The sequence below is a fragment of the Lissotriton helveticus genome, chromosome 2_2 (assembly GCF_964261635.1).
Source record: "Lissotriton helveticus chromosome 2_2, aLisHel1.1, whole genome shotgun sequence".
Classification (NCBI taxonomy): Eukaryota; Metazoa; Chordata; class Amphibia; order Caudata; family Salamandridae; genus Lissotriton; species Lissotriton helveticus.
In genome coordinates, this window is record NC_136060.1 from 43186590 (window position 1) to 43204799 (window position 18210).

An 18210-nucleotide genomic window follows, 5' to 3' on the forward strand; every position below is an offset into this window, starting at 1 on the left:
AGCAAGGGACTCACGTCTGAGTATACCCTCCCACACATAGTGTGGATAAAACCGATTTTGGAAAAGGGGGGTGGTGATGGACAGAGTTTCTGAATGATGCAGAATACTCTTACCAAGTCAATAGATCATGGTTTTAATCCATCACCGTTTTTTAGCTCACTGCACCATCCCAGCTCAGAACCTGGCTATATGCAAATTAGTCTGTTCCTGTCCCAGTGCATGATGGGAACAGGGCAAACCAAACTACCAAGCCAATTCTTATACTGGGAAGGAAACAAGCTTCCGGGGACCGGTTTCTGGCATCACAGCCTTCTTCGGCCCGGCTTGCTTGAATCCTGATGGTGCAATGAGCAAGGGACTCACGTCTGAGTATACCCTCCCACACATAGTGTGGATAAAACCGATTTTGGAAAAGGGGGGTGGTGATGGACAGAGTTTCTGAATGATGCAGAATACTCTTACCAAGTCAATAGATCATGGTTTTAATCCATCACCGTTTTTTAGCTCACTGCACCATCCCAGCTCAGAACCTGGCTATATGCAAATTAGTCTGTTCCTGTCCCAGTGCATGATGGGAACAGGGCAAACCAAACTACCAAGCCAATTCTTATACTGGGAAGGAAACAAGCTTCCGGGGACCGGTTTCTGGCATCACAGCCTTCTTCGGCCCGGCTTGCTTGAATCCTGATGGTGCAATGAGCAAGGGACTCACGTCTGAGTATACCCTCCCACACATAGTGTGGATAAAACCGATTTTGGAAAAGGGGGGTGGTGATGGACAGAGTTTCTGAATGATGCAGAATACTCTTACCAAGTCAATAGATCATGGTTTTAATCCATCACCGTTTTTTAGCTCACTGCACCATCCCAGCTCAGAACCTGGCTATATGCAAATTAGTCTGTTCCTGTCCCAGTGCATGATGGGAACAGGGCAAACCAAACTACCAAGCCAATTCTTATACTGGGAAGGAAACAAGCTTCCGGGGACCGGTTTCTGGCATCACAGCCTTCTTCGGCCCGGCTTGCTTGAATCCTGATGGTGCAATGAGCAAGGGACTCACGTCTGAGTATACCCTCCCACACATAGTGTGGATAAAACCGATTTTGGAAAAGGGGGCTGGTGATGGACAGAGTTTCTGAATGATGCAGAATACTCTTACCAAGTCAATAGATCATGGTTTTAATCCATCACCGTTTTTTAGCTCACTGCACCATCCCAGCTCAGAACCTGGCTATATGCAAATTAGTCTGTTCTTGTCCCAGTGCATGTTGGGAACAGGGCAAACCAAACTACCAAGCCAATTCTTATACTGGGAAGGAAACAAGCTTCCGGGGACCGGTTTCTGGCATCACAGCCTTCTTCGGCCCGGCTTGCTTGAATCCTGATGGTGCAATGAGCAAGGGACTCACGTCTGAGTATACCCTCCCACACATAGTGTGGATAAAACCGATTTTGGAAAAGGGGGGTGGTGATGGACAGAGTTTCTGAATGATGCAGAATACTCTTACCAAGTCAATAGATCATGATTTTAATCCATCACCGTTTTTTAGCTCACTGCACCATCCCAGCTCAGAACCTGGCTATATGCAAATTAGTCTGTTCCTGTCCCAGTGCATGATGGGAACAGGGCAAACCAAACTACCAAGCCAATTCTTATACTGGGAAGGAAACAAGCTTCCGGGGACCGGTTTCTGGCATCACAGCCTTCTTCGGCCCGGCTTGCTTGAATCCTGATGGTGCAATGAGCAAGGGACTCACGTCTGAGTATACCCTCCCACACATAGTGTGGATAAAACCGATTTTGGAAAAGGGGGGTGGTGATGGACAGATTTTCTGAATGATGCAGAATACTCTTACCAAGTCAATAGATCATGGTTTTAATCCATCACCGTTTTTTAGCTCACTGCACCATCCCAGCTCAGAACCTGGCTATATGCAAATTAGTCTGTTCCTGTCCCAGTGCATGATGGGAACAGGGCAAACCAAACTACCAAGCCAATTCTTATACTGGGAAGGAAACAAGCTTCCGGGGACCGGTTTCTGGCATCACAGCCTTCTTCGGCCCGGCTTGCTTGAATCCTGATGGTGCAATGAGCAAGGGACTCACGTCTGAGTATACCCTCCCACACATAGTGTGGATAAAACCGATTTTGGAAAAGGGGGGTGGTGATGGACAGAGTTTCTGAATGATGCAGAATACTCTTACCAAGTCAATAGATCATGGTTTTAATCCATCACCGTTTTTTAGCTCACTGCACCATCCCAGCTCAGAACCTGGCTATATGCAAATTAGTCTGTTCCTGTCCCAGTGCATGATGGGAACAGGGCAAACCAAACTACCAAGCCAATTCTTATACTGGGAAGGAAACAAGCTTCTGGGGACCGGTTTCTGGCATCACAGCCTTCTTCGGCCCGGCTTGCTTGAATCCTGATGGTGCAATGAGCAAGGGACTCACGTCTGAGTATACCCTCCCACACATAGTGTGGATAAAAACTTGTTTCCTTCCCAGTATAAGAATTGGCTTGGTAGTTTGGTTTGCCCTGTTCCCATCATGCACTGGGACAGGAACAGACTAATATGCATATAGCCAGGTTCTGAGCTGGGATGGTGCAGTGAGCTAAAAAACGGTGATGGATTAAAACCATGATCTCTTGACTTGGTAAGAGTATTCTGCATCATTCAGAAGCTCTGTCCATCACCACCCCCCTTTTCCAAAATCGGTTTTATCCACACTATGTGTGGGAGGGTATACTTAGACGTGAGTCCCTTGCTCATTGCACCATCAGGATTCAAGCAAGCCGGGCCGAAGAAGGCTGTGATGCCAGAAACCGGTCCCCGGAAACTTGTTTCCTTCCCAGTATAAGAATTGGCTTGGTAGTTTGGTTTGCCCTGTTCCCATCATGCACTGGGACAGGAACAGACTAATTTGCATATAGCCAGGTTCTGAGCTGGGATGGTGCAGTGAGCTAAAAAACGGTGATGGATTAAAACCATGATCTCTTGACTTGGTAAGAGTATTCTGCATCATTCAGAAGCTCTGTCCATTACCACCCCCCTTTTCCAAAATCGGTTTTATCCACACTATGTGTGGGAGGGTATACTCAGACGTGAGTCCCTTGCTCATTGCACCATCAGGATTCAAGCAAGCCGGGCCGAAGAAGGCTGTGATGCCAGAAACCGGTCCCCGGAAACTTGTTTCCTTCCCAGTATAAGAATTGGCTTGGTAGTTTGGTTTGCCCTGTTCCCATCATGCACTGGGACAGGAACAGACTAATTTGCATATAGCCAGGTTCTGAGCTGGGATGGTGCAGTGAGCTAAAAAACGGTGATGGATTAAAACCATGATCTCTTGACTTGGTAAGAGTATTCTGCATCATTCAGAAGCTCTGTCCATCACCACCCCCCTTTTCCAAAATCGGTTTTATCCACACTATGTGTGGGAGGGTATACTCAGACGTGAGTCCCTTGCTCATTGCACCATCAGGATTCAAGCAAGCCGGGCCGAAGAAGGCTGTGATGCCAGAAACCGGTCTCCGGAAACTTGTTTCCTTCCCAGTATAAGAATTGGCTTGGTAGTTTGGTTTGCCCTGTTCCCATCATGCACTGGGACAGGAACAGACTAATTTGCATATAGCCAGGTTATGAGCTGGGATGGTGCAGTGAGCTAAAAAACGGTGATGGATTAAAACCATGATCTCTTGACTTGGTAAGAGTATTCTGCATCATTCAGAAGCTCTGTCCATCACCACCCCCCTTTTCCAAAATCGGTTTTATCCACACTATGTGTGGGAGGGTATACTCAGACATGAGTCCCTTGCTCATTGCACCATCAGGATTCAAGCAAGCCGGGCCGAAGAAGGCTGTGATGCCAGAAACCGGTCCCCGGAAACTTGTTTCCTTCCCAGTATAAGAATTGGCTTGGTAGTTTGGTTTGCCCTGTTCCCATCATGCACTGGGACAGGAACAGACTAATTTGCATATAGCCAGGTTCTGAGCTGGGATGGTGCAGTGAGCTAATAAACGGTGATGGATTAAAACCATGATCTCTTGACTTGGTAAGAGTATTCTGCATCATTCAGAAACTCTGTCCATCACCACCCCCCTTTTCCAAAATCGGTTTTATCCACACTATGTATGGGAGGGTATACTCAGACGTGAGTCCCTTGCTCATTGCACCATCAGGATTCAAGCAAGCCGGGCCGAAAAAGGCTGTGATGCCAGAAACCGGTCCCCGGAAACTTGTTTCCTTCCCAGTATAAGAATTGGCTTGGTAGTTTGGTTTGCCCTGTTCCCATCATGCACTGGGACAGGAACAGACTAATTTGCATATAGCCAGGTTCTGAGCTGGGATGGTGCAGTGAGCTAAAAAACGGTGATGGATTAAAACCATGATCTCTTGACTTGGTAAGAGTATTCTGCATCATTCAGAAGCTCTGTCCATCACCACCCCCCTTTTCCAAAATCTTTTTTCAATAGCCAGCACACTAGGAAAGGTGAAGGTTGTTTGTCGCTTGGACCACTGGGCTCAACAGTCAATACGCTTGCCCCTTGGGTGTGATTTAGGGGTGAGGCCTCACCACTTGAACCACTGGGCATGACACACATGGTATGCATAGGCCCGGGGTGTGATATAGAGCCAGCACCCGGATCTTATTTTTTTGTCTAAAAGGGTTTTTCCAGTGATACTGGTTTCTTAACACTGTTGGTATCTGAAAGGAGTGAGAGGTGTAATTCTCTTGGACCGCTGGGTTGATACAGATGGTACCCATGACCCCTTGTTGTGAATATAGTGTGCAATTCAGACATTAGGGAAAATCTGGGGATTAGGTGTAGCTTGTACTTGTCCAAGGAGGGCCAGTGGTTGTCAAGTTGTTCCTCGTTTCTGCATAAATTGTTGTTATCTTTGTCCTAGAGCTGATATTGACGGACTATCAGGCTCACTTAGTCCCACGTCCCAATCAGAGTAGAATCTAATATTATTTGATTTTTAGGAGCTAGAGCATATAGGTCCCTTAAAAACTTCCTAGCTATCATGGAGTTGCCGCTAAAGCACATGCAAACTGACATCCCTACACAGATGAAAAAGGGGGGAGCCTTCAACACTAACAAAATAAAACACATGAGAACGCACATTCTCTCGAGGTTACCGGTGAATGATTTGGATAATGTAGATCCTGAAGATGACTAGGAAGACTGCTTCATAACAATTGGGGATGCTGTTGAGATGAAAGCATGTAGTGAGGTCAAATGGAGGAAGGCCAAAGATGATGACACGATGTTGAAAACGGTCAACAAATGCATTGTGAATGTATGGCCTAAAGAAAGAAATGAGTGTTCTGATACCCAACCATTCTGTAAAATTGAAGATGACCTCTCCTTAGAGGATGAAGTGGTGATGAGTTGTGATTAGTGTGTGCCACCCTACGCTATATGAATGAATTGGTTAACAACGCTCATGATGGCGATCTGGGCTCAACAATGACCAAAAGAAGGATTAGGGCTCACTATCGGTGGCTCCCTATGGATAGGGATATTGAGTTGGCTGTGAAAGAGTGCATTGCGTGTATCAGATCCAAAAAGGGGTACACGATAGTTACACCCATACCCTTACCTGAGAGGCCATTGATGAAAGTAGTCATTGATATGGCTGGTCCTTATAATTTTCTTCCTTGTCATTTGCATTACGCTTTTGAACTAATGGACTACCATAGCAAATGGCCTGAGGTTCGATTTTTTTAAAATCCCACTGCTAACAATGCTGGACATTTCATGAGGAAGGGTTTCCTGGAATCGTTACTGTCGAACAATGGAGTGCAGTTTGAGGATCGTGAAATGGAAGTGTTTTCGAAAGAATTAGGGGTAAAACATTTAAAGAGCTTGCTTTACCATCCGCAAACTAATAGTTTATTGGAAAGAATTAATAGGGTTGTGGTGACATTTTTAAAGTGGGAACGAATGGCTATGACACGGAGGAAGCAATGAAATCTATGTTGTGGTTTTATTGAACCAAGCCACATTCACTCACCAAGGTGCCTCCTTTCGAGTTGCTTAGAGGGCGTCAATCCACATCATACTGTATCCGTTACGGTTGTCTAAAGCCATACAGAAGAAAGTCAGGAGCTGTGTTGATCAGAAAAACACAGTGGAAAAAGAACAGAATAAAATGGAAGTCAGGTATGATGTAAAAATGTCTACCCGAAAACAAGTATTTCCCCCTGGTGGAGTGGTGCGCGCTAAGAAAGCTAATTTTGCGAAGAAGGGGGGAATTGGGTTATAGTGATTCAATTTCTGTCGAGAGGATGTGTGGTAACACTGTAATGGTTCAGGGTGGGCATTGGTGGAATGTCAATAAAGTTGCAAAAGTGCAGGGTGGGACTAGGGATGGGTCTCACAGCACGACAAACATGAAGAGGTCAGTGGGTTTTTCAGCTTCTAAAAAGGGATCCACTGTTATGGAACTACAAAGGTCTACACGTGAGAAGGATATACCACGGAAATTGAGATAATGGGCATTCCTGTGTTTCTTTTGTGATATAGGTTTTGTTTATTGTTTTAGTGTATCTTTTCTTCAGATAGGGTTTTGGTACGGTATTACCTTGAAGGTCATTCTTAGGGGGGTTTTATTATTGTGTATTTTGGTTGGGCTGGGTTTTGGACTGTGTATGTTCTGTTAAAAAAAGAGAGATATGTTATGTCTAGTGGTTTGAGTTGGTAGAACTTCCAACTCTTGAAATGTACCGATGAGAGGTCGTAGCTTTGCTCTTAGTGGAGCGCTCAAATGGTGTCTCCAGGTGAGAGTATGGCGGTAGTGCCTGTGTCCGACTACATTATTCTCGAATAAACTTGATGTTAAAAGTGTTACCGTGTTGCAGCTTCATCAATTACAACAGAGTTCCCCATAATCAAAATCAGACACCTGTTAAAGAGGCATGTTGCCTAAATAAAGCTTATTCATGTTTCATGTGGAGTGGCTGAACATTGTTTTTAAAATTTTGATTATTAGCCCTGACTGATGACAAAAGACTAAAAAATCTATCCAGTGGACTTTTAATTTCCAATCTAGAGTACTGGACACTAGTAAAGCTTCATTTGCAAACAATAATGTTGAACTTTTCGTACCCCCAAGCTTTGGTGCTCGGTTACCACATGATTGTAAGAATGCCACTACTTGAATAATGTATAAAGTAAACACATTTTTAGGTATGACTCACCCTTGATGGAAGCCTTGCCTCACTGGAAGGGGTTGAGTGGTTTCACCATCCACGCCCCAGCTTATCTTGGATTAATTGCTGCCGTGTATTTAACATTGCAATGGGAGGTGCCTTCTTTGACAGTGAAGTCCGTAACATATATCTTGAGATGTTATCAAATGCGGACTAAAGGTCCACAAAGACCAAAAACAAGTTATTTTTAAAGAGAAATATATTGTTTAGATATCATGTAAAACCTAAGGCTTTACCAACTGTACTTAGCTTCCTCCTGAAACCTGCTTGACAATATGAGGAAATAGCATTCTGATTTATCAAAGATTTAAACCTTGTGAACATCAGCCTGCCAAAGACTTTTAATGATGAGCCCATAAGGCTGACTGATTGGTAGTTAGCTGGAACTTTATGGCAGCCTTTCTTGCGTATTGGAACGATTTCAGTGCCAAACCAAAAGGGAGATACCGGGTTACCCTAGAAAACAGCATTCATTAGGATGAGGGCGAAATAGCCCCAAATCTGAAATTCTAACTTTTACAAGGTGACAGGAATCTTATCATGGCAAGGTGCCTTTGCACTGTTTCGAGACTGAACCGCACATATTTCTCTTTGTGCAATCACCAATGATGCTAACAAAATCCTCATGCCTCCAATTCCGGTCAAAATAGGACGACTATTGTCGGTAAACTGATCAGATAAATCTGAGGCTTTTGTTTTAATGTGGTCCTCAGGGATAAGTACGATGTATTTTTGAGACTATTTACTAAAATGTCCTAGAGTGTTTACATGTTGACGATTCCAAAATCTATTCCCATTGACTGTCCACCCACACCCTTTTACATTCTAAAAGCGCCTTGTAATCTTTAAGCTTTGATGCTGTATGAACATCTAACTTTCATTTCAGAAGCAACACAAGTGTTGACTTTATTGCAATTGCAGTCACACCACAGGTGTGTCGAGTGTCTGTTTCCATTTAAGAACAGAAGGTCTGGTCAGCAAGGGTAAGAAAGCTTCAACCAGGTTTGCATTCAGGGTTCCGTTACTGTGAGAATCCTTATGGCCAGTCAAATAGCGCTCCAGTATTTTATGAATATGCTTGCATAGAGTAGGAGGAACATCATCTGAAATCACTCCCTCCCATATCAGCCCTTTTCTATTATAAACTAGAGAGCAGTTTCATAGTGTCAGCCGCTAGATGTGAAACAATGTTCACAATAAAGTACTTCAGTTTGAAAGATAAATGTAGAGGCTTGTGATCAAGCTCACACTTCACCATGACCGCCATGTCCTGGATTAAAAACATTTGAGCGTGCAATATGCAATTCATACCACCGATCCCCGGACTAAAATGTCAATTTGGCAGGGTCATAAATAGTCATGGACATCAACTAGAGGATATGGGGGCAGAAGTTTCTATGTCTGTCTATTCTATTGATACCGTGGAACTTCCCTTGTTGCACTTGGCCTCAGAGGTCCTAAAGGTAGCAGCAGGGACAGAAGTTAACAAAGACTTTAGTAGATCTGCTTACTTTCCGTAGTTTCAAATCCCCACTCTTCCTCTTGCTTCACAGCAGCAAATAGGAAGGTTTTGAAGGTGGATAATAGCTTAAGCCTGTGATGCCACTTTTGCTCAAGTGATGTTCATGTAAAATATGCTTGCTTGCTCAGGTTTTGTGCTCCACGGTATAACTAGAAATATGTGGGAGTTAAAAAAGCGCTGAATGTTAAAACAAGTGCTTGAATGTGCATAAACAGGTACCAAACGGCTACGAAAATTGTCACTGTTTTATTCTACCATATTTCACATGAATTTCTAAGGACCAGATAAGGAACTGATCGAGTGAGTGTATTGAAAACCCCAGCCAGTAATGCATTTATTTATTTACTGATGGTTTTCATGTAGAGCAGAGATGAGCAAAGGGGTCTGAGCACCCAAAAAGGTATAAGCTGTGCATAGTTCCCAAATGTAGGTCTACTTTACAAATGTACAGAGCCAAATGGAGATAGGAGCAATTCTTTGCTTTTAATCATTAAATAACTGTGGTGTTTAGTGGTGTCTGCTACATACAAGCCTAAAAGATACAATAAGGGATGAAAAAGTACACAAATATTTCCAAATGACAAACAGCTACATGGAGTGTAATGTGGAAATAGAACACGTTGACTGAAGGGTAGACCTTGCGCGTGAGTTGGACCAGTCTTTCAGATGGCAAATGATTAAAACGCTCTGCTGACTAGTGAAATTGAGTTTCTGACCTTTGCAATACTTCCAGAGATTGACTGACTAAGGGTTTCGTCCTCTTTAATGCTGCTGTTTCGAGCAGAAAGTTGTCTTTAGTTCTGAGAAGACATATACCCCCTGTGACAGCTCTTTTCATCGTCTACCCTTTCCCAGCTTGGTAATTTAGAGAATAACCAGCAAAAGCAGTGAATCCACAGGTAACTGCGGACTGTTCGAGATGTACTTGAGAACTAACAGAAGGTTCATAATATTTACGGTTGTAGCTCCAAAAATAACTGATACGATTTCATAGAGGGAGAAAGAGAAACAAATGTCCACTACAATGACAACCAACCTTTTTTCCTGTCCTCTCAGTTAGCAGCACTTTCATAATTGGGTTTAAAGTGGATGTGAAACCCCAGTGCTTGCCTAGTACACTCAGTATTGTCATCATTAATTTTTAAAGGCAGATTAGCTCCAAACTCCTTTTTTTCAAGCAATACCCGAAAATAAAACGTCAACAGATCATTTCAAAGATCACCATGTTCTTTTGTAAGCTTGCTTTTGAAAACAATGGATCAGTTCGTTAAGTATTCAAGCAAATATGGTTGTGAATTATTCATATAAACATATGTATTTCTTAATCTCTGTTTTTTAGGCAAGCATGCTACTTTAAATACACTTTAAAAGGAACCCCCACAAAAATACGATTCCTTGAGAATGTGGTCTCTGGATTCTCCCTAAAAGCTTGTGGACTTTCTACGGCTGGTAACTACTAATCTCTCATTCTAAATCTAATGAAAAATGCAAATACTTAATGTGTTTCTTTTCGGCCTTGAGAAAATATGATATTGAATTTTATTGCAGTCATCTCACACACACTCATCTTTCACACACATCCCTTTCACAACAGATAATTTATGAGTTATGAATGTTCTATTTATCAGATAGTTCCTCTGGTAAAAATTCTATAACATTTTAGCACGGATTATGTTGGAGTGCTATATTTATGCCAGTACATCTACCCTGTATGACCACTTATGCAGTCATATGTTGTAGAGACGCTTCATTGACATTATATGGACATATACAATAAATAACATAATTAATGTGTGATATGTATACTGAGCCACCTCGCTTCCTGATGAATTGATTGTTCTACAAGTCCTGAATGCTGCAGAAGATTATTTTCTTATTGCCTCTACCCTTTATTGGCAGGTACCTGTTTAAGACTATAATGAATCTGTTCTTCTGACTATATAGTAGTTTTATTGATTTACCTTTCTTGTAGATTTGTGTAGTAGATCTACCCTGTATATTTTTCATTAGTAGCTTTCCTTTGTGCACCTATCCCATGTGGATACCAATCCCATGTGGGCAGTATTCTGAGTCATGCTAAGGAGTGGTTTGCCTTTTAAATAAATTATAAATTAAACATTTGTTATCTTTTTGTGCCCACATACCAGCTTTGTTTCGTGTATTTTATAATGTTTAATACCTTTACTACCTCAATTAGGGCTTGCTACACTTTACACATAGCATATTAACATGGACCATAGAAAGTTAGATAAGAGGATGAGGATGTAGCCTTATGGCTAGAGCGGTCGACCTCAAAGCTGGGGAACCGGGTTTGAGTCTCGGCAAGGACGCTCAACATCCTGTGATTCTGGGCAAATCACTTAATCTCCCCTTGCCTAAAAAAGTGAATGTGTCCATTTCTAACGAAGGTGATGTTCATGTAAAGTGCTCTGATACCCAAAGTCTCAGGTCTAGTTTGTGCTATTGATCAATCAATCAAACATTTGTAGAGCGCTCTACTCACCGTGAGGGTCTCAAGGAGCTGAGGGGAGGAGGGGAGCTGCTACTGGTCAAACAGCCAGGTCTTTATAAAACTCTAAAAAAAAAATAACAAAAGGTTAAGAGTAAGAAACATTGGAGGTCTGTCAGAAAACTTTATTTCACATCTGTTAAAATGCATAAAAGTGCAATAAAAAGAAAAGCACACTTTTTGATACTCGGACATCAGAGATCAGAATAAGTTCAAGTGGAGGCATACAAGCTGGCATTTTAACAACTTCCTGAAAGAGAAAAGGCCAGGTTGAGATCTCATTTGCTCAACACAAAACGATATTGTGAACCAGAAGAAGAATATGAAAAGGTTGACAAACTCACCGATAACAGGTTTTGGTGGTAGGAGATGTTATTCTTGAATCCTCCTTATCTTCTAAAGTGGTTAGCAAGGTGACAATATTTGTGGGTTTGTTTAGGTAGATACCATTGGAGTGGTTTTCCATTTGATCCTCATCTCGGTGGGGAGTCAATATAGATTTCTCAATATTCGGGAAAAATGACGGTATTTTCTCCTAGAAGAAATGTCTTGCTGGGGAATGAAGCACAGCTTTTACCAGGGCCAGATGGGATTGAGGAGCACCTATAGGGTATACAGTTATCAAAGTCTCAATGAGAACTTATTTATGAACGAGCTAACTGTTTTCATTTGGATAGGTTTTAGTAGATGTTTCTTTTTCTTAATTGAGAAAAAGTGGAAATTTGCAAATGAGCTTATCTTTTGAAGTTAGGAATGAGGGGACCTTGTGTCAGGAGTAAAGCCTAGGGTTCCACTATTGTGGCCCTGGCTCCATTTAGACCAAGATCTCGGCCATAGAGGCAAGGATCCTCACATAAAGTGGACGGTCCCCTGCCCAAGTGGCAGGGATCATGACCTCTGCCCCCATGGTGGACGATTAAAGAAGACCAATGCCAGAGTCTAAATCACTAAATGCGCAATGTTTTTAGCTATGTGTTAGCAAATATTCTTATGAATTCGTTCAAAGATGTGAAATTCATCTAATCCTCACACAATCTTTAAGAATAATCATTGTATGAAGCTCTGGTTTACCAGTTCTGTTCTTTTGGTTTTTTTACAGGCTGCATGTCAGACATTTTTCAGAACAGAGACTTTTCTGGAGATAATATTACAAGTGTTTATGCTCCAGATATCCGTATATGCCAGAAGATTTGCACCTACTATCCAAACTGCTTATTTTTTACATTCCTAACAAAAGAATGGAAAGTGCAGTCACAAAGGTAAGAGGAAATATTTTAAATCGCAATTAGATATTTTTGTAATCCTAAATTACCATAACGATTAAATACATTCATAGGAAGAAAAAAAAAACTGCAATCTAGTGTTATGTATTCTGTTAATTAAAATGTGATGTAAGTTGTTTTGAGTTAAGGTTATACCATAAAATCCTTAAAAATTGATTTACAATTATCCTCTGTAAGACACTTGCTGACAACAATCAACGGGTATGTCACACAACTTAAATATAACTCACGTGAGTGTGTGAGCGTTCCTGTGGGCCTTATAGTTGGTATCATGAGGTTGGTAAAGCTATTCTTTTTGGAACCTTGTCTTCTTCTTTCCTACTATGGATTGAGATGGATGTGCATTGGGTCACCGAGAATTTCATGTCAGTGACATCACAAGTCCCGAGGGTCATCTTGAGTGGCTTGGATTCCTTAAGTGGTCTTGCCTGACTTTCACTCATGCCGGATGGGCCTCTTAAATCACTCGAGGCTATTCAGTGTGATTATGAGGTTAGCAATGGTGACTGTGAGCGACCTGCCTTTCTTTCTTACAGGACTGGGAAGGAAGCACTGCTGCTCGTGGAAAGGGAAGTTTCTACATAAGCTCCATACTTGATACATATTTTCTCCTTTCAGTTGCTAATGAGAAGGCTTACATCTACTGTGGCACTTACTCAGTGGGGGAGCAGCCCATAGCCTTCACTGCAGAACAAACCCATGTGCCTTTTGCCCTCTTGGCTTGAATTAATGAGCATTCCTCCTCTGGGTGTCATCCCTGTTCTTTGGCCTCCTTTGTGTGCAATTGAGAGTCCCTCCGTGTGAGTTTTTGTGACTTGGTGGACTCGGAGTCTCTTTTGGGGCATTACAGTCCTGGCCATTTTGGCATACCCTTGCATTATGGGTGGTGGCCACTTGGTTCTGAGATCCATGCTGAATCACTTGGATGTGTGGTTTCCCCAGTTGGAATGGTGGCCTTGACCCTAGCATTGTGCCCCTTCTCTATCAAATAGTGCTTCAGCTGATTTCTTTCTTGGCCTCCTATTGGGAGTAACTGGTGCATAAATGACTGCATCTGCCTCCCTCTGAATGGTGTTGGATCTCTTCATTGACATTAGGTGCCTCTTAGCCATCCCTGGTGGAGGGTGGTGCTCTGGAGTAAGCTCTCTCTCTGTGCAACAGTACTCCAATCAAACACCCTCATAACATGTAAAGAGCTTTGATACCTTTGGATACAGCTAGCGCTATATAAAACCGCAAAATAGATAAATCTGCTTTCTACAACAGTGACATTCTGGGTTCTGGCTTTTTATGTTCGCTGTCAGGGTATGGTCCCTTTCTTGTGGGCAGATTTTGATTCTGGTTTGCCAATTCAGTTTTCATGTTCTACCTGGTCCTCTTGATCATGTGCGTTTCTCAGGTGTATGGTTCTCACCCTCTTGATATTAGTTCCTTCTCCTGCCCTTGTATCTAGGTCCTTCCTGAATGATCGTTCCTCAGTTTTCAGGGATTTGTAAAGCATGGCAAACCACCTGTGAGTGTCTCAAGGCGCTGGAGTGCTGACTGCTTCATGGTGATCTGTTCCTTCGAACAGCCGGGTCTTGAGTGCTTTCCTGAATTGCTGGATCGATGAGGAGGCCTTAACTGCAGGGGAAGGTCGTTCCAGGCTTTAGCCAGCAGGTGTGAGTAGGAGCGTCTTCTGCTGTAGCTTCCGCAGGTCCAGGGGTTGTCTCGGATGAAAAGAGGGGCAGAGTATAGGTGTCTAGTCTGTTGGTGGAAAGCTATGTGTTTGTTGATGTATGCGTGGGTCAACATCTTGAACTGCCATCTCTTCTGGATCAGGCGTCAGTGAAGGTTCTTGAGGTGGGTTGTGATGTGGGTCCATCTTCGGGAGGTTGAGGATGAGTCAAGCCACTGATTTCTGTATTGTCTGTACATGCGTTGTTCCATGGCAAGGTGTTGTACCCAAAGAAGAGGACTTCCATCTTGTCCGTGTTGACTTTGAGATAGTTGTCGCTCATCTAGTCAGCGATGTACATCTGTGGAAGCTGGCTCTGGTGGTGGAAGGCTTGTCTGACAGTGAGAGGATGAGTTCGGTGTCATTAGCGTCAGAGATGATCATGAGACTGTGCAATCTGACCATGTTGGCCAGGGGGTCACGTACGTGTTGAAGAGGGTGGGTCTGTGGGATGACCCTTGGGGGACTGTGCAGATGATTTTCTTTGGTTCCGAGGTGATCGGTGGGAGACAGATTCTCTTTGTTTTCCTACGGGGAGGTATGAGGTGATCCATTTGAAGGCATCTCCTTGGATTCCGATGTGGTGGAGTCTGTTGATAAAGATGGGGTGAGAGACAGTGTAGAAGGTGCCTGACAGGTCCAGAAGAATGAAGGCTGCCATTTCGCTGCATTCCAGGACGCCCCTTATGTCATTGGTGGCAGCGATCAGGGATGTCTCTGTGCTGTAGTTTGTGCTGAATCTGGATGGAGAGGGGTCCAGGAGGTTGTTGTGTTCCTGTTGATCGGGGAGTTTCTGTTTGATTGCCTTCTCGAGAACCTTCACTGGAAAAGGGATCAGGGAGATGCACTGGTAGTATTTCATTTCTGCTGGGTCAGAGGATGGTTTCTTCAGCAGGTGCATCAATCAGCATGTTTCCAGTGCTCAGGAATGGAGGATGAGGTGATGGAGATGTTCAGGACTTTTTTGAGGTCTTCACCAATAGCCTTGCTCCTGAGGATGAAAATGTGGTGGGGACACGGATCTGTGGGTGTTCCCAAGCCCACAGAGTTCCTGATGGAAATTTAAGGTTAAGTAGTGAGAGGTTCCCAGTGGGTAAGCAGGTGTTCGGGTTAGGGATTGTGGATGTGAGCAAGTTGATGCTGTCTACAATTGAGGATTGGGGTTTGAAGTTTTCGTAGATGGCTGAGATCTTGCTGTGGAAGAGGTCCACCAGGGAGTCACACATGTATTGGAAAGTTGTGATGTTGTTCTTTTGGTTAAAAAAATTTACTTTTTAAAAACTGTAAGTAAATAAATAAGTACAACTGCAACTTATGAAAAATCTATTCAGTAGAGTTTTCGCACTCTGGACATTTCTTTCTGAATAAAATGTCGCGCCCTCCACTACGCACAGAGGAAAATAATAGAAAATACAGATATAAATCACATGAAAGTGGTGAGTTTGGTTATAATACTGTCTATTTGTTTTATTTTTTAGACAATGTGTGGTTAACTATCACCTACTGTGACTATATGAAAGGATCCCTTAGACAAGTTCTTATTAATTCATTCCATTGGAAAGTAACTTAGAGCTGCATTCAATATTGATGCTCTGATTTTACTTAATTATGCAATGGTTTCATAATTTTCTCTTAGAAACCTTTGTTATTTGAAGACATCTAGGACTGGGATTCCAACTTCTCCACAAATTACTGAAAATACCCTGTCAGGCTTCAGTCTACTAAGCTGCAAAATACCCACTGCAAGTATGCATTTTTAGAAATTAAAGGTTTTATATTTGAACCTTCTGATTACGCAAGTAATAGTCAATTTACATGTCACAATGTTCTCTTTGTGCTTTCAGTGTGTCCATTGCCAGTTCTCACTGATGCTGAGTTTGTCGGAACGGACGTCGGAAAAATCTATGTTTCAGGAGATAAGGAATGCCAGCAGCATTGCACAGATACAATCCGATGTCAGTTTTATACATATTCTACAACCGCAGAAGCGTGCAGTCAAAACAAGTAAGATTATAGAAAATTTAAGATACATGGCACATGTAGGACAGGAGAGAATGTGACATATTATTTTTTAATTCTCACAGATGTAAATGCTCCCTAAGAATGTCTTCTAGTGGTTGGCCAACAGGAATACAGCATGGAAAAGGTGGAATTTCGGGCTTCTCCTCACGGTTATGCAAGGTTAAGACGACTTATGGTAAGCACTTCTTTTGTTAACATTATGGCCCATAAGTATTCCAAAATTGCAATTTCCAAATAGTGAATCCGTAGAAATTACTATTTGGGTGTCACAAATTGGAATGTATGTAACCTACGATTTCCTACAGATTCACATTCGCTATTAGGAAATCACTAATTAGGAAATTAGCATCCTGGAAGCTCCTGTTGGATTTAAAATACCACTAACCCTGATCCAATCGCATACACAGTGACATCAAAGGAACCTCGCTGCAGCTACAGCTGTAATGTTCATGAAAAAACGGTCTCTTTGTTTACGATGTTTCAGGACCAAGTTCACATTTGATACTGCAGAGCGTTCTGGGAGATATTTCCATTCATGAATAAGCAAAAAACAGCCGCTAGGCCAATCCAGAACAGAAAATACAATATTCCAGTTATTATCCAGAGCTGGAGCCAAGGTGATACTAAGTAAGTGTTTTTCAGAAAAGTGTAGAAATCATGAAGTTGTTGCCTATGGGAAACTGAAGCTGGTACACTGGGAATCAAAAGAGAAAGTATCAAAATCGATGAAGTAGCCAGATGCAGTTCGATCTATCTTTGGTAGCTTAGCAGGTTTTGTTGAATTGGCAGACGTCTCTTGTAGAGGCATATTGATGTAGAGATCGGTGTTAGACTGAATTGAAATGTGTCTTCCATTTGTGTTTTGAAGTTCTGTTTCAAGAGGAACTAGTTCCATTTCATTGTTGGAAATTCCATAATTTCATATTGGTGACTCTTCAAATGTTATGAGTCTTTGTGTCTGTACTTCCTGTATGGTAGCGAGAGAAGAGTGTCGGCGACCCAGGAGCCAATGAGGCCTACTATTCAGTACCGGCCACATAGTGTGGATTGATCAGATCAATGGAGATGAATCTCTTTTCTTTTTTGCCGAAAAGAGGCGGAAGAAGTACTGTTCTTGTTCCTTCGAAAGCCTGGCACAGGCTTTTTATACTATGGCCCAAATTCTTTTTTGTCCTCAATCTTTTCTCTAACCAGATCCCTGACTTTTGGGATCCAGACAGGTCCTGCCGTGGCTGATTTGACTTCCCCGGTGGTGGTGCGTTTTACTTGCACGTTACTTTGTATTGCCCGGAATTCATTGAGATCCTGTAAAACAGCCAAACGTTTATTGATGTCAAATGTTTTTTCATCCGCCACAGTGCTTTCACAATAGAGATCAGGTACTCACATCCTCATCCCAGATAGGACCTCGTAAGGAGTGACACCTCCTAGGGAACTTCTTGGCATTTTATTAAGGCCTCGTTGGACCCCGTATAAGTGATCGACCCATCTACCACCCAAACCTAATAATCTTGCCGTTAAAGATTGCTTTAAGTCTCGGTTTTTCCTCTCCACAACCGAATTTGCCTCTGGATGGTATGGAGAGAAGTACCACAATACAACACCCAAACTACCCATGGCTTCCTTGTAAGCCCTAGAGCTAAATGCGGGGCCACAGTCAGAATGTAATGTGCCAACTGCATATGTCCCTATAAAGACTCGAAAATCTTTCATAACAGTTTGAGTGTCAGCCGAGCGCTGAGGCCATACCCCAAGGAATCTAGAGCATGAATCCATTGCCACCAGGATATACTAGAAAGCCCCATCCAATTGTAGGGGGCTGCAGTGGTGCAAATAGACACAAGCGAGTGGTCTGTCTGATATTAGTAATGATGTCTGCGCTGGACGCGCCACAGTGGTACCCTTCATCTGCCGGCAAATGTCGCAAATTAG

The 18210-nt window shown here is 42.7% G+C and overlaps 1 protein-coding gene across 2 annotated transcripts in view; it reads left to right on the top strand.

Moving 5' to 3' along the window:
• The window catches only part of LOC144821267 (plasma kallikrein-like), a 524784-nt gene that overhangs the window by 252490 nt on the left and 254084 nt on the right, over positions 1-18210 (top strand). For both annotated transcript variants that reach the window (XM_078678094.1, XM_078678095.1), the window contains exons 6-10: positions 10087-10196; positions 12356-12515; positions 15893-16002; positions 16101-16260; positions 16341-16453. In XM_078678094.1, the coding sequence (XP_078534220.1) occupies positions 10087-10196; positions 12356-12515; positions 15893-16002; positions 16101-16260; positions 16341-16453 (653 nt within the window). The remainder of the gene's footprint in view (positions 1-10086; positions 10197-12355; positions 12516-15892; positions 16003-16100; positions 16261-16340; positions 16454-18210) is intronic.